The 17709-nt window shown below is 39.7% G+C and overlaps 1 protein-coding gene across 4 annotated transcripts in view; it reads right to left on the bottom strand.

Moving 5' to 3' along the window:
- Positions 1–8104: 8104 nt before the first annotated feature.
- CBLB (Cbl proto-oncogene B) overlaps positions 8105–17709 on the bottom strand; it is a 121241-nt gene continuing 111636 nt past the window's right edge. For all 4 annotated transcript variants that reach the window (XM_054387654.1, XM_054387400.1, XM_054387485.1 and 1 more), the window contains 2 exons: positions 16042–16161; positions 8105–8367 (listed from right to left, as the gene is read on the bottom strand). In XM_054387654.1, the coding sequence (XP_054243629.1) occupies positions 8105–8367; positions 16042–16161 (383 nt within the window). The remainder of the gene's footprint in view (positions 8368–16041; positions 16162–17709) is intronic.

Raw genomic sequence — 17709 nt, 5'->3', positions numbered from 1 at the left:
CCAACTGGCATCTCACTCAGTACTAGAAATAATCAAACAGAATTGTGACTTTTCAAGCTACAAATCAGATTTGTTGGACAAACTTAACTCTCCACAATGAGACACAATCCATCTCAAACACTGTTATTAGGAGAGAATGTCTTTATTGGTTTCTGTCATCTCAGAAACAGAAAAGGGATCTGCTGAAGTATGCAGTGGATTACATCTTGCTCCCTGATAAACAGATCATGAAGGACAAGAGTGTATGGTGTCAGTGGTATCAACAAAACAGGCTTTCTCACAGAATTTGGAATCCCATTTTGAGCTACTGTGCTCACAGGGGCCATTTGGGCATGGAAAATCTATACAACGATTGAGACAGACAAGACTAGCAGAACATTTATGAGGTATTACAGAAGAAAATAAAGATGTGGTTGCAGGCTGAGATGGGAAACTGAAGCGATTGCTGTTACTGAGATGAATAATGTGCTAGTGGTTGATGTCTCTGTGAAGAGTTCTAGGGTGGAAGGAAGAGAGGAAAAATGGTCTGAAGGAGAAGATGAGGATGGGAACAAAGCATTACATCTCTTGTGGGACAAAGGCAGGACCTGAACTTCATCCAAGCAGCGATGTGTGAGGGCAATTTGAATTTCAGTGTATGAGCCTAAAGGTACTAAAGATCACAACCATAATGAAAAAGTACAGAGAATAAAATTTTTGAAATAATGGTCCAAGAATAATATATATGGATCATACTGAATTAGTAATGAAGATGCAGACTTCAAGAGGAAACACTGACAGTCACACGTGCAACCAAGATAACAGCTTGGAAAAAACGACACCAGCCACTACCTTGAGGTATTTCTCAGTAGCTGAGGATGTAGACTTACAAGTGTAGAGTTTTGCATTTCGGGAGGAACCAGGCACCAGCAGAGATTAGGGGTTTTCCTGTTGGAAAGCAGCTCCATGGAGAAAGACCTTGGTATTCTAGTGACAGGAAGTTATCCATGTGACGGCAATGTGTTCCTGTGGCCAAGGAGGCCAGAGGTATACTGGGGTGCAGCAAGAAAAGTGCACAGCATGTCTAGGGAGGTTCACCTCCTGCTCTACTCTGCCCTGGTGAGACCACCAGTTTTGGGCTCCCCAGTTTAAGACAGACAGGGATCTACTGGAGAGAGAGTCCAAGAGGGGCTACAAGGCTGATTAAGGGACTCAAACATCTCTCTTACGAAGAAAGACTGAGAGGAGTGGGGCTGTTTAGTCTAGAGAAGAGAGGGCTGAGAGGGAATCTTATTAACGTCTATAAATATCTCGGGGATGGGTGTCAAGATGCAGGGGCCAGACTCTTTTTGGTGCTGCCCAGTAATAGGACAAGGAACAAGCTGGAACACAGGAAGTTCCACCTCAGTATGAGGAGAAACTTCTTTAGAGTGAGGGTGCTGGAATAGTGGAGCAGGCTGCCCAGAGAGGTTGTGGAGTTTCCTTCTCTGAAGAATTTCCAAACCCACCTGGACATGTTCCTGTGTGACCTGCCCTAGGTGGTCCTGCTTTGGCAGGGCGATTGGACTGGATGATCTCTGGAGGTCCCTTCCAGCCCCTACCATTCATACGATCCTGTGATTATCTTTGTACATCATCTGAAATGCAGTGACACCCAATTAGCAAATTACCAAAAGACAAGTTCTCCTTAGGGCACTTACTACACTGTGGGCTAGTGGAAACTGGGGAGCATTTATTTATTTTGCAGAGACATATAGAAGAAAGCTATCCATTTTGGAGGAAGTATATGCACTTCCTCAGCTATCTAGGAAGAAAAGCTTGCCTTTTAAAACATTGATGTCATAATAGTAGCTTGATTATTCTGCAGATTCAGTTCAGATATTCCAAAGGAGCAGGTATTTTGCAGAGATGAGTACTATGGCCTAGTTCTGAATTTAGTGGCCTGGCATTAGTGGGAATACTCTTCCATCTGTATTTCACCAAACTAGCATAAGCATGTACACACCCTTCAAAAGCCAAGACTCATTGATTCATAGAATGGTTTGGGCTGGAAGGCACCTTAAAGATCATCTAGTTCCAAACTCCCTGCCATGGGCAGGGACTCTTCACACTAGGCCTTGTCCAACCTGGCCTTGAGCACCTCCAGGGAGGGGGCATCCACAACCTTCCTCGGCAACCTGTTCCAGTGTCTCACCACTTTCACTGTAAAGAATTTCCTCCTAATATCCAGTCTAAATCTGCCCTCTTTCAGCTCAACGCCATTGCCGCTTGTCCTATCACTACAAGCCCTTGTTGAAAGTCCCTCCCCAGATTTCTTGTACTCCCTTCAGGTACTGTAAGGCTGCTGTAAGGTCTTCCCAGAGCCTTCTCCAGGCTGAACAGCCCAAACCCTCCAAACCTTTTCAGCCTGTCCCCATGATATAGGTGCTTCAGCCCTCTCATCACCTTTGTGGCCCTCCTCTGGACCTACTCCTACAGTTCCACGTCGTTCTTATCCTGGGGTCACCAGAACCGGACACAGTACTCCAGGCAGGGTCTCATGAGATCAGAGTAGAGGGGGAGAATCACTTCCCCCACCCTGCTGATCACACTATCCTTCTGAAACTTCTGGGGTTTTTTACTAGCATCAAAAAAACCCAGTCTGAGCAGGGAGCCATCTTACACTCCCCTCTGCTGCTATGAGCCTGTCCTGTTCCAAAAGAAGTACATCTTTTAAAAAAAAACTTCTTACAGAAGGACACAGTAATTGAGACTGGAGTAATCTTAACAGATACTCCTCCATTTGCACTAGATGCCCACACAGTTCACAGAATCACAGAATGGTAGGGGTTCCCTACCACCCTCAATATAAAGAAGAGCCTCCTCATGTTTAGATGGAACTTTCTACGTTCTAGCCTGTGCCAAGTTAAAAACAGACGAATTTTGTATGCCAACAGGAGAGAGGAGCTTAGATTGTTAGGCCAGAATTACCTTCTTCTATATAGTTATCTGCTCCTCTCCTATCTTATAATAACCACATCAGCTACTGCAATAAAATAAAGCTAACTTTTTCAAACAAGTATTATTGTAGTTTGACTGGCTGATTCCTTCACAGACTGACACAGATTGAAATGCAAGCAGACTCAGTCAGAAGATCAATATTCAATGGTTTGTACTTTTGTTTCTGGCAGGTCTAGAAAACAAGAATCTTGCCATGGTTTGTATTACTCTGAGGTCTTTAGATTAATTACAAAGTTCAGGAAAGGTGTGGGATTATGTTTCATATAGTTAAGATTTGAGGCATTGAAGTAGGTTGCCCAGGGAGGTGGTGGAGTCACTCTCCCTGACGGTGTTCAAGAAATGTGTGGACATGACACTTTGGGACATGGTTTAATGGCCATGGTGGTGTTAAGCTGATGGTTGGACTAGACAATCTTAGAGGTCTATTCCATCAGAAACAATTCTATGATTCTAAGATTTGTTTTGTGAGTTAAGATTGAGAAATTTGGGTTATAGGATTTACTTTGAATAAGAATTTTGAATGCTGGACAAGAAATCATCAAAGAACAAATGGAATGTTTAGGCTTCAAACTAACACACACAATGTTTTAAATACTAAATCTATCATTTTCCTGATGGAGACTCGTTGAAGCTGACAAATGGAGGCAGGTATTGTACAGAATTAATGACTGGGTCTGTCAAACAAAAATTCCTTGAAACAATCTTAACGCAGTAAAGTGACAGCTGACTTTCACATCAGAAGAGTAAAAATGAAAGAAATAGGCAGTTATAATACTATAGGCAAGTATATCAAACAGTTAACTTCTCTACTTAGTAATATGACTAGTGACCTACATAAAGAACAAGGATTTGACATAGACTGAAGAAAGTACCATGAAAATCTAATCATTGAAGGTCTAATCCAACCTGCAGGGAATGGTGTTGGGCTTTAAATAGTAATAGTCGCATTGTCATGCATAGTAGAGGGGTTAGATTTTCTACACTTTATGCAGAATACTGGAATACAGTATCAGTAAAAAAAAAAACCAACCCCAAAACCCAACAGTTTTACACTTTTTTTTTTTTTATATTAAGAGAACAATGCTTCAGAATGTAAACGTGTAAGATGTTAAAGAAATATCAGTGAGAGCTTACTGTAATTTTCTCCTGAAAAAAAATCCTGTACATTAATGTACAGTCAGAATATATATTCACCACTTTGGATTCTAAATGTTTAATGATTATCATCTTGCTGCCATACAACTATTACATTCCAAAATTACTGGCAACTTACATATTTTTTATGACTGAAATTTAGAAATGATGTATGGGGACACAAAGCAAATGTCTCAATGCAATACTTCACCTCATTTTAGAGCAAGGCCTCAATTTTGTGGCATACAAAACAATGGTTTCTAAGACCCCTACATAGGATAGGCTATGTTTCTACAGTAGCACATGAAAAATAACAGAGAGACAGACTTGAAAAATCACAGACCAACCCAACACTCTGTTAACATTAATTTTATAAAATACATGAACAGATAAAGAACTCGAGCTTACATAATAACCAAAATTTTAAAAAGGATGTTGAATAAAATATAAATTAATCAAACACATCACTAAGTTTGCCACATGTTAGACAAGTTTATAAAAGGCATTTTCAGATAAAATAGTTATTTGAAAGAAAATCCTTCAAAAAGGAAACTACTGAAGTCCTTTTTCAAGAAGTCACTCCTAAAAGCGCTAAATTCCAGGTTTTTGTTTGGAAGTCGGTGTTTCTTTGCTTCAAAATCTGTCAAGCTTTAAGACACAAATTTAAATGCTTTCAGGTCAGTCATCAGTGCAAAGTAAAGGTTCAAGCTGGAAATAAGACAAGTGTAACAGAAAGAAATGATCCTGGTACAAAGCTTCCTAAATTCACATTATGAAAAAAAATTGTGCCAGGTGCACTCTTGAGATACTGAACATCAACACATTTTACCACTGGCCGTTTTAGGGTTCTCATCAAGCCATTAACATGGCTAATCATATTAAACTCATTTATTTTATCACAATTTCAACTTTTTTTCGACTCAGTCTTTGGAGAAGATCCAGGTTGCTGATGTCCACTTACATTGCTCAACTTCTGATTCAGCCAACTTGCTTAAAATGCAGTGATTTAGCCAAAAGGAGATACAAAGTGAGGTCAACAGCCATCAGAATGATGCTCTAAAGCCTGCAATGATACTTACTTGGAAGAAATCTGATAGCACACGTTTCTGAGTTTAAACAACTTTGCTCATTCAAGCACTCTCACTGAAGTCAGTCTTCCTTAAAGTTATATATGCATGTAACACACTGCCTGGCTCAAACCCCTTAAGTCTTTTGATGGTTGAAATATGTTTATTCAACATAAACTGTAGCCAGATTAATTTATTTTAAGCCTATTAATTCCTGCAGAGTAAACATCAACACTCTAGCAAAGCAATTTTGCTCTGTTTGACTTCAAAACTATTAACCAAAACAGGTTTGAAACACTTTTCGCCTTCTGCTATTTAGAAGCGTTATTAGCACACTCATTTAAAGATTAATGGAACTCTTTTCAAGTTACCACTCAGAATGTTGCTCATCAAGCTGGGTGGGTTTTTTCTTTTTTTTTTTTTTTTTTTAACCACATACTAAAAAACCCAAAAAGTGTCACTTGGTGGTCAAAACCAGAAAGGAAAAGAAAGAATTTAAAAACCTTAATCTATCAGGCAGCAGTTCCAGCCTCTAATTGAAATATAAGGCTGTAACTTATACTAATCTGCTGCATAAAAACGAGAAAATGAGTTCTCCATTACCATTCCAAATTTGAAAACTCAATCTGCAGGTTGTTTGCTCATCATTGTAAAGTGTTCTTTTTTTCCTTTTCACTGTCGTCATTGCTATGCTGGCAGTTATGCCAGAATCTCATTTAAGTAATTCCAGTACAACCAGGGTGTTTAGTTTAATACCATGAATAATTTTGAATTTATAGTTAGCTAGAATGCTAGAGTGATGCTGTAAACAAACCAACTGAACAAGAGGCTTCAAGACTACACAGAACATTCTCCAAATGGAGAGGAAAGAGATTTACTTGAACTAAGAAGCACAGAATGTAACTTCAACCAAAAATTTTCATAAACTGCACTCAAGAAATGAACTATTAAAGGAAGTTGAAAATGCCCTTTTAAAGAACATAAACTCAGAATCATTTGCCTAATCAAAATGGAACAGAAGCTCTTCCCTATACCTTGAATTCTCCTGATGATCATTTATCACTGAAGCAGATTAATGATATCCATTCTATGCTTTGTAATGCTACAAAATCACTTACTTAATTAGTTTAAACAATAGGTCCTCTGATGTAACAATGAACCTTGGAGATAATCACAGTCATTTCTGCTGGGTGTTCTCAGTTGGTCTGAATTCTGCAATCCAGTCATTTGCTGTCTTTAAAAACACCTTTAGAACAAAACCTGACATCTGGTCCTCTAAGTGATGTAACTCTTACCAGCTGTTCTGAGTGAAGAACGCCAGCAGCTGAAAGGGAACAATAAACATACACCTCATGCCCAGCTTAGGGCACTGTAAAAATTCTCATGTACTGGTCACATCTCAAAATACGAAAAAACATTCTAACTACCACATGGGGTTTTTGTTATCAATACTAAGAAAAGAAGATTTCAAAGTTTCCAAAAAACACAAGTAAGCAGCAATCTTAAGAATTATTCTGGAAATATTTGGACTCTGAGTATACTGAGGACTGAGTTATCTTCTCTCTCTCTGTTCTGAAATTGGGAAGATTTTTAATTTGGCTTGCACCAATTTGTGCTCAAAAATAAAAAGGCAAAGCCTGAAATATCACTAACAACATGAAATAAAAATGTGTTTCCAGCTGGGGAGTGAATGAATTTGTGTATTAAACACATAACTTGAGAATAATAAAGCGTACAGAGGAGGAGATGACTCAAGAACTTCACAAAAAAAATTATTGCTACAGTAGAATTAGGGTCTAACAGTGCATCAAGGATTTAAAGTTTCCATGTTAATACAAACTGATGCAAGCCACAATCAACCACAGAATAATCATTCTACTTTACAGAAGAAGCTAGAACTGGAATTTACCTGAATACCATTGACACGATGCAAAAAGACTCCTTTTAGTCTGGCATGCCTCAGTTCACCTAGGTCATAGAGAACTGGTGCTACGAGTGTGTAATCAAAACAGTACTGGCACATGCATTGGGCTTTTTTGAACATTCTGATACCAAATACTCAAATCTGAAAGTGTTTTTACATTTTAGGACTCAGTATCACTGCTGCACAAAGTGTTTTATTAGTGGGTTGGGATTTTTTTTTTTTTTTGGTGGAAATTGTGTAAAAAAGGACCTCGAGGACCACAGGTCATGGAATTCATGTTAAACAGAAAGCTGCCCAACATCACTGTCAAAATACCTTGACAAAGGCAGTTCATAGACAAAATAATGCATTTTACATTCAGATATTTCCTCTCTAAAAAGCAAAGGACTCTCAGAAGGAAAAGAATAAAATAAATCAGTAGTGAAGGCCACATACTTTTTGCATTTGATGAGCTGAAATGCAAAAACAAACCCAAAGCAATTAAAGCATCTTGTAAGAGGGAAAAAAAACCCAAACTAAAACAAAACCAAAACAATAAACACGCATGGAACTTCTGGAAAGTGATGATTTAGTTGATGGGGTGGTCAGCATGAAAACTGTTGGGAATGCTGCAGCAGAACTGACCACAAATACAAGGGAATATGAACAAGAACATAATACAGGCATCAGCTAGAAAACTGTAACTTGCCAACTTGTAAACAAGAAAAAAAAGCATTTCACAGATTAAAAGTTCTAGGGAAGTAAACTTCTTTAAATTATTTTGTCAGTTCAACCCTGATTTAAAAAAGTATGGCTAGCAAAAATACATAAGCCTCAGCATATTTATAAGTCTTGATCAGAGCAGCCATGAGCCTTTGATAAACGGCTGGAAACAAACACCCTTCTACTAAGGATGAAAGAAAAAAAAACAAAACAATCCTCCATTCTCTTCTTTCTCTCATTCCTCAATCCACACAATGCATCTGTAGAATTCACATGCTTCAAGAAAATCTTGATGCTGCTATAGATTGAGACGTGGGGAGACCGGTGGAGGAAAACAGACAAATTCTCTTAAAATACTACGTGCCACATCAAGGTTATTCTGGGCAATTTCAAGTGCCCTCTTGACCTCTTCAAAGGAATAGCCCTCTCCCATGAGTTTTGCGATCTTTGCATCCACATTTTCCGTGGAACTGTCAGAGCTGTATGCTTTCCTGTGGTGTATTTCTGGTGCAGTCCTCCGAGGAAGTGGTTTAGGGGGTCTGGCTGGTGCTTGTGAACCATCTGTTTCAAATAAAGGAGATAGCAATCGTTATAAATTGGCTTAAAATGATACCACAGGTAGGCCAGGCCTCATCAAGCAGTTTGAAAAGTAAAATTCTCAAGAAACATAAAGAAGATATACTTTAATTCACTGTTACACCTCATTTTAAAATTTGGACAGAAGCTGAACTCATCAAGAACATTCAAAATGGAAGTAACTGAAATACAGTTTTAATAATACAACAAGAATATACAAGTTACAATCTAAATGATCCAAAGTTGGAGAAAAAAAAGGGACTTTTTAACAAGGGCTTGTAGTGATAGGATGAGTGGGAATGGATTGAAGCTTAAGGAGGGTAGATTTAGACCGGATATTAGGAAGAAATCCTGTTTACAGTGAGCGTGGTGAGACACTGGAACAGGCTGCCCAGGGAGGCTGTGGATGGCACCTCTCTGGAGGTGTTCAGGCCATGTTGGACAGGGCCTCCAGCAGCCTGGGCTAGTGGAAGGTGTCCCTGCCAGTGAAAGGAGGATTTGAACTAGATGATCTTCAACGTCTCTTCCAAGACAAATCATTCTATTATCAATCTATGAAACAGCAAAGATGGTGAAAAAAAACATAGCCAGTCAAAATTTTAAAGACTTTCAACTCTCAGACCGCAGTTTGGGAATTTAGTTTTAAAAACAGAAAGTCCAAATTTGATCACAGTTTTATTCAGGACCAGAAGCTGTGCAGAAGAAGAATCCAGCCAAATATGCCTGAGGGAGAAAAATCCTTCACTTATTGATACATCTTGTAGATTCTGTTCAGTCAATTGCAGCTCATTTCACGCATGGCAGACACAAATAAGTACAGAAATAACTGGTATCTAAAAAAACCCCCTCTAATTTCAGTATTTTCAGTGGTGAGAACAGAACACAGTCCTTCCATTCTACTTCCCCTTTGGAAATATCTCCCTTTTTGTTCTTTTCTGTGGAAAGGCTATCTTCACAGTTAATGCTGATGCTAAGAATCGTGATCTGCTGATGAAAAAAAAAAAACTAATATTCAAACTTGCTAATCTTCTCACAGTCAAGAGTTTCGTGCTCAAGTAAACTTGGTACTTTACTGAGACCTCTTTATCCTCACTGATTCCACAATAAGAAGCTTAAATACAAGCAGCCATAGAGCAGAAAACACTTTCAAGAGCAAAGTATTAAAAAAAAAAAAAAAAGAAGGGTTTAATCCTTCTAAAAGTGTTCTAAAAAGTTCCATCAACAGTGTCTTTGATGGCTAAATTAAAGGAATTTCTGGCTGTGATGTTTCCTGTTTACTTACACTAAGAGTAATGGTTATTTTGCAGTGTTAAGTACTTCAGGGATTTTTTTTTTTTAATGAGTAAACAGTATTGCTGTTACAAACTGCTACCTGGACAGAGAGAACTGTAATTCAACCAAGTGCATTAAACAAGTCAAATGAATGTAAATCATTCATATTAGTGCACTAGGTTCAATCAAGCTGTATTTTTCTTTTCATTTGGTTTCCATTCATTCAGATGAGAGTGTTGCTATAAATTATAATTCCATTTCTTAATTCAGGGAATCACAGAGTCACAGAATGGTTTGGGTTGGAAGGGACATTAAAGACCATCTAGTACCAACCCCAACCTTCCCCCACCATAAGCAGGGACACCTTCCACTAGACCTGGTTGCTCAGAGTCCCATCCAACCTGTCCTTGAAATTTTTCCATGGATGGAGCTCCTACTTATTTCATCTCTGGGCAATGTGTTTCACTGTCTCAACACCCCCACTGTAAAGAATTTCCTCCTAATATCCAGTCTAAATCTCCCCTCTTCCTGCTTCAATCCATTCCCCTTTGTCCTATCACTAAAAGCCCTTGTAAAAAAAAGTCCCTCCCTAGCCTTCTTGTCCTGTAAAGGAAGACTAGCAAGATGGTGATGTTCAGGTAACAAACAGATGAGAGTGATTAAAGATGTACAGCAAGGGGTTAAGATTACCTTTGTTCTAATTTCACTGCCTACTTTCCTTGCAAATAGTTATGACAACCTACAGATATTAAGGACTATTTCTTTTATGTTGTGTTTTCTTCCCTCTGAAGCTCACAGAATCACAGAATGATAGGGTTTGGAAGTGGACCTGCCAGAGCAGGTTCACCTAGAGGATGATGTGCAGGACAGAGTCTTGTCAGGTTTTGAATGACTCCAGAGATGAAGATCAAAAAACAAATGAGAAAGAAGTTCAAATTTCTCACTTCACTGATTTCAGAAATCTCAAGACTAACAGAAGAATGTTCTTTGTATTTAATGCTGCATCATGTTAAAACCAAGAAGCTTTCTTTCACAAACCTTTCACGCTTTAAATATGCACATTTCATTATGGACTTCATTTCTATAGAGGATGAAACAAAATTAAATTAGCAAACTTTACATTTTCCCTGGTTTGAAGAAAATCCTTATGCATGGATCAGATCCTTCTGTATGTGTGTTGCATGTGATATTTTCTGCTCTCCCCAGCCTAATACAGGCTTTAAACTGATGTTATTTCTTGTATGAACCCATCACTTTGCTGAAGCTTCCAAACAAACTTTATTAAGCAATCACATCATTTAGAAAGGTCATGTTTAATTCTGTCAGCAGATTTGCAGCACAGACATTTTCTTCTCCCTGCAGTGACATCTCTCTCTATAGCACACCCTTCCAGATCCTCAGCCCTCTCTAACTCAATTCCCATTATTATTTTGTTAAGTGCTGACATCTCTTTCAGTATCTTTGCATCCACATAACATTTTAGCTGAAGCTGGATATCACATGGGATCCTGAGCTTAAAGATACTAAGCCTAAGCTGCATGTCCATCTGGACACTGAGATAGAGGTATTTAAGCAGGACTTTCTTTCCCAATCTCCCGTTTTCTCTGATGTTTCAGCCACTGTGGATGCCTAAGTAAAAACTGGAAAAGATTTTCTAATTACATAATTCAATTAATGGTTTCCACAGCAAGGAGCTTCCTCTATCGCTCACGTTTCTGTAATTCAGCCCTACATTTAACCCTTAGGTAACAAGTTAGTACAAAGGCAGACACAGCCTCATTTAATATCTGAACAGGGACCTACGGGGAGGCTGGGGAAGGACTGTTTAGAAGGGTTTGCAGTGACAGGATGAGGAGCAATGGTTTGAAAATGGAGCAGGGTAGATTTAGGTTGGACATTAGGAGGAAGCTCTTCACAATGAGAGTGGTGAAATACTGGAATAGGTTGCCCAAGAACGTGGTTGAGGCCCCGTCCCTGAAGACATTCAAGACCAGACTCAATGTAGGCTTGGGCATCCTGATCTAGTTGGAGCTGCATCAGCTCACTGCAGGGAGGTTGGACAAGATGACTTCTGGGGGTCCCTTCCAACATGATGCACAATGTGAATAAGTGTTTAAAAAGCACAGATAAAAAATGTAATGTAAAACTGTGGCACAGTGGGGACAGGTTATTTGTGAGAATGCCAACACTTATTCCTGTCTGCTGTGAAATCATCCTGTTGTCTTTGTGAAATGGTCTTCCTGTTGCTGCTTCTCCTGTATATTCTTCTGTCTTTCATTGCCAGACTAAGAAGCACCAGAGAACCAGGTGATAAAAGTGCTCTAGGGAGCAGAGGCAAGCAGCTACATCTAACCTCACCAGGATACAGGAATAAAGCACACCCAGAGAACATCTACACTAAGGAACTGAGAGAGCAAGGAGAAAACACTAGAATCGTAGCATCATTTTGGTTGGAAAAGACCTTGGACCATCAAGTCCAACTCTACCCAGTCTGGTGCTAAACCATGTCCCCTAGCACCGCATTTCTGCATCTTTTAAATGACTCCAGGAATGGTGATTCAACTGCATCCCTGGGGACTCCCTTAGTGAAGAAGTTTCTTCTAATATCCAACCTAAACCTCCTCAGGTTCAACTTGAGGCCATTTCCTGTTGTCGTAACATTTGTTAGTAGGAAGAAGAAACCAGCCCCCACCTCCACGCCAACCTCCTTTCAGGAAGTTGTAGAGAGCAATGAGGTCTCCTCTGAGCCTCCTCTTCTCCAGGCTGAACAATCCCAGTTCCCTCAGCTGCTCCTCACCAGACCTGTTATCCAGACCCTTCACCAGCTTCACTGACATTCTCTGGACATGCTCCAGCACGTCAATATCCTTCTTGGAGTGAGGGGCCCAAAGCAGAGCCCAGGATTCAAGGTGGGCCTCTCCAGTGCTGAGTACAGTACTACAATCACTTCCTTGGTGCTTCTTGTCCCACCATTCCTGGCATAGGCCAGGATGCAATTTGCTTTCTTGTCCACTTAGGCACACTGCTGGCTCGTATTCAGATGGCTGTCAATCAACACCCCCAGGTCCTTCTCTCCCAGAAAGCTTTCCAGACACTCTGCCCCAAGCCTGGTGCATTACATGGGGCTGCTGTGACCCCAAGTGCAGGACCTTGGCCTTGTTGAGCTTTATACAATTGACCCCAACTCATCAGTCCAGCCTGTCCAGGTCCTTCTGTAGAGCCTTCCCATCGTAACTGCACATATTGGCCCATCAAGCTGTTTAGCATGACCTTCATATTCTGTATCACAATATTCCCCCTAAGGTTAATGAAATCCACCTTGAAATAATACAGGACAGCTTCCACTGAACATCTCCATGTAAAGGAATTTAGATTTGCATACAAGTGCTTTAATAAGGCCAGGTAAGGGAACAGGCAGCAGAACCAATATCCTTAACTAGCTTTTTGAATCTATTTCTGACACAGTAACTAAATTCAGTGCAGTACAGTAGACAGGTACACCAGAGGCCTAATTTTCTTCTACCTTTCTCACTGATCACTGGCTGTGTTTAGGTAAAATATGCTAAGTATGAGCAATATCTCCTTCTCTTTGTTCTATTGTAGTAAGTTTAAAAAGTTGAATTTAAGAAGTTTGAAACACCATGCCTTTGGGATAGTACAGCAAAGCTGAGAGCCAGTCTCGAGGAGAAGGACTTGAGGGTGGCAGTGGATGAAAAACTCAACATGAGCCAGCAATGGTTGCTGGCAGCCCAGAAGGCAGCTGTGTCCTGGGATGCATCAAAAGAAGTGTGGAGGCAGCAGGACCAGTGAGGTCATTCTGCCCCTCTCCTCTGTTCTGGTGAGACCTCATCTAGAGTACTGCATCAAGTTCTGCTGCCTGCAACACATGAAGGACATCGAACTGCTGGAGAGGGTCCAGAGGAGGCCAGGAGAATGTTCAAGGGGCTGTAGCACCTTCCCTGAGGGGACAAGCTATGAGAGTTGGGTCTGTTCAGTCTGGAGAAGGGAAGGCTCTGGTGAGAATTTATAGAGGCCTTCCAGTACCTAAAGAGGGCTACAGGAGAGCTGGGAGGGCTGTTTTACAATGGCTTGTAGTGATAGGACAAGGGGCAATGGATTGAAGCTGGAAGACACGAGATTTACATTGGATATTAGGAAGAAATTCTTTACAATGAGGGTGGTGAGACATTGGAACAGGTTACCCAGGGAGGTCATGAATGCCCCCTCCCTTGAGGTATTCAGAGCCAAGTTGGATGAGACCTTGAGCAGCCTGGTCTAGTGAAATGTGTCCCTGCCCATGGTAGGCCACTTGGAACTAGACGATCTTCAAGGCCTTTTCCAACCCGAACCATTCTATGAATCTATGAACTGTTCAGTACTGAATATGTTGCTGAATTAGAATAAATTTCTCATTACATGTTAATGATTCAGTTAAACATCCTGCCAGCAACCTTAAAACTAGTCAAACTGAAGCAGAGAAGTGAAAGGACCTACCATGCTACTCTAGGGAGCCAGTAGGTAAATTATAATTAGCTATAGAGTGAGCTACATTTCTTGTCCAGCTTGTTCAAAGAGTCACCATAGAAAAGGGATGAAATAAAGAATTTCCTGTGTGAGCTGATTAGTTCAGAATAAATGCAAAAATAAAAGTTCTGAATACAGACACTCTCTACATTGTCTTTTGATATCATAGATGAAGGCGAAACAGTTCATCCAGTTCATGAAGCTCATCAGTTCTGATCTATGGAACGACTGCCACTGTGAAAACAACTTTCCAATTAAGAGTATGACATGATCCATCACATAGTTTTCCTTTAATTGAAATTAAATTGAACATCTTGCTGTACATCATGCTGATTTGGAATGATATTTATAGCAAAGGTCTACACGTGGGCATTGTAGAAGATGGCTGTGGGAAACAGCCATATGGAGAGAAAAGTATTAAGTGAGATCAGAAAGATCCAAGATCTTAAGAAGCAAGGCTCCTGCAGTAAGTCAGGGAAATTAAAAGCTGTTCTACCACAGAACTCCAAAAATTGCAGAAAAATTCTGTATCATTAAAATATATTTGTATCATTGCTATAATTTATGTTATAAAATAATTTTAAATGCCCTAAATAATTCACGTTACCTCTGTAAGACAAATAGATCCCACACAGTGTCACGTGTAAAACACACATGATAAAACAATTATTTTTTCCTAACAGTAGGAGAAAAAGAGAAACACTGTTACATTAGTAAATGTATCTTCCCCAAAATGCTACTATTTCCCAAGGCATCACATTAATTCTCAGATGTGCTATTTCTTAACATTCTCTAGCACTCTTGAGGCTTATTTAACTTCCCCTGTTCTTTAAGTTGTATTTTGAGATGAAAAAATATATTCTTTCTTTTCCACACCCCAGCAGGGAACTACATATTCCCAGGAAGGAGAGACACAATTACTATTAAAAAATGTATCAATTTTCCATTTGTGGTTGTTGCAATTAAACACTGCTGATATTACAACAGGAAGACTAAAGAAATTATCTTCCTTTCTTTATGCATTAGAAAATAGTTTTCATGATCAATTATCTCTTATCTGGAGAATAATGGTTCAAAGCATTACTTGGCTTTTCGTGCTGTCTCTTCACACAGCAAAATTATGTAGGTTTGACAATTCTCTCCCTCATATACCATACACATCTGAAGAAAGGAAAATTTACCTACAAACTGGTGAAAGGACTTTGAAATACAGGTAGCACTGCTGCTATTTCAATTAATGTGAGTAGCTTTCCTTTGAATACCATTTGTGCTGCCTGAAAACCGTAAGCGAAATTTCCAGGGCTGAGAGATTGTTCTGTTGTAGCTCTTGCAAATGGGAGACTGAATTTTAATTTGGTTTTGTTCTTGTTGCTCTATTAAAAAACATTTTACCATTTTCTTAGAAGTTCAGACCAGCATATTAGCAAAAAATTAAAAAAAATAACAGTAAGTAACAATACTTCACTGAGTGAAGCCACACTTTTGTGTGGCTTTTTTTCAGGAATCATGAAACAAAAGATGGAAGTGAGATGTGTGTGCTCCTGCAGTGCTTCTGATGTCTTGTGAGCTTTAAAGGTGGCAGAAAAACCTCTGTCCTTCTCAAAAAGTAAGAAGAACTACAATTCATTTATGCATTCACTTTGGCAGCGAGCAGAACTGATGCTGTAACATCTACACCTACAGACAACAGGTAGCCACTTCTACCTTTTGAAAGCAAAGCCCTTTTGTTCTCCTTTGATGATCTCATATTTTTGTAAAGCCATTTGTTGCCCAGAGTGACAAAAAACCTCACTGGACTGTATGGGTGAAAATTGTTTGCCTGATGGAGTTCTAATTTTCTACAAGAACAGTTTTCTACCTTACCTGTAGAGGGAGGAAGTTGATCATAGTCTTGAGATGTCCGATTTGTTTTGACGTTTTCTCCAGTTACTCTACGAGCAGGTGGCAAAGGAACATGACCAGATATTGGGTCAAAATGAGGATCTGTAATAACAGAACAACAACAAAAAAAACCCACAAACAAACAAAAAAGAAGTATGTGAGAATTATTATCTGGAGAGGGGTTTTTCGTTTGTTTCTTGGTTTGGATTTTGTTAGTTTGGGGTATTTTATTTGGTTCATTTTTTTGTTGGTAGGTTTGGGTTTTTTTGTTTATTGGCTATTGAGGATGCAGCTGAACAAGTACCAACAACATCCTAGACATGGTTTTTGCTGTGGACTCATAAGACTGTTTGTATGTGAAGGCAACTTCTTGCTGTTCACAGATTCATAGAACAGTTTGGGTTGGAAGGGACCTTAAAGATCATCTAGTTCCAATCCCCCTGCCATGGGCAGGGACACCTCCCACTAGACCAAGTTGCTCAAGGCCCCATCCAACCTGGCCTTGAAAGTCTTCAGGGAGGGGCCCTCCACAACCTCCCTGGGCAACCTGTTCCAATGTCTCACCAGCCTTACTGTAAAGAATTTCCTCCTAATATTGTCTAAATCTACCTGGTTTTGATGAGATTATTATTCTAATCTGACAGGCTCTGATGGATAGCTGAGAAATCACCCCCAGGACTTGTATGGAAACCATTCATCAAAGACTCACCATAAATCATCTACAACAGCTTATTTGACAAGATTTAAAGTGAGTAATATGGCTTTAGAAATACCATGTGAATAAAAAAAGACCAATCTACACAACCATGCATGGCTAAGGAGATGTATACAGTTCCAAGATTAATGAAAACTGCTGCTATGAGATTGTATTCACTATGCAAATATGAAGAAAAATAAATACCCGTATAGACATTTTCCAGATTTTAAATTAAAGTCTTTTTTTTTTTTTTTTAAACACTATCAGTGATGCTTCTTACACTGTTTGGAAGCAACAATAATGTTTGTGAGAACTGCACACAGATAGGACAGAGGTTGTGTGGGTCTCTGAGTGCTTCCATTTTTCCTCCCCATTCCTATTACAACTGTTCAGTAGGAATCCACTCGGATTGGACTGCTGAAGCTTGTGTTACTTTTATTTTGAAGTGTAGAAGATAAATTAATTCCTGGTCCTGCATTTATGAAGAACAACCTTTAAATCCTGCACCATGCTCTGTCTCTTTTACCTAGATTGCACTCAGAGGCTTACATGAGGAAGTAACACACTGAGCTGAATTTGCAGAGACAAATGTTTGGAAATTACTCAGTGTTAGGCCTTGTTTGGTGGCAAAAGAATACATAAAAAAAACATTTCATGAAAGGTCACTCCAGATCAACCTAAAGTAGCTCACTTTCATCATGTTATCATTCACAAAGGTCAGCCAAACATCTACCAGGCTATTATGTAGTGGCACGTGACCACCTGTTACCTACTTTCTGGCCTTCCTGTGATACTATTCACAGATGGCACTGGGTTTGAAGGGACCTTCAAAGGTCTGCTTGTCCAACCCCCCTGCAGTCAGCAGGGACACCTCCAATTAGATCAGGCTGCCCAGGGCCACATCAAGTCTGACCTTGAATGTCTCCCTGGATGGGGCCTCAACCATAGAATCA

The sequence above is a fragment of the Indicator indicator genome, chromosome 1 (genome assembly GCF_027791375.1).
Source record: "Indicator indicator isolate 239-I01 chromosome 1, UM_Iind_1.1, whole genome shotgun sequence".
Taxonomy (NCBI): Eukaryota; Metazoa; Chordata; class Aves; order Piciformes; family Indicatoridae; genus Indicator; species Indicator indicator.
Note: the sequence above shows the minus strand (reverse complement) of the source record. Positions and strands in the feature narration are given on the sequence as shown.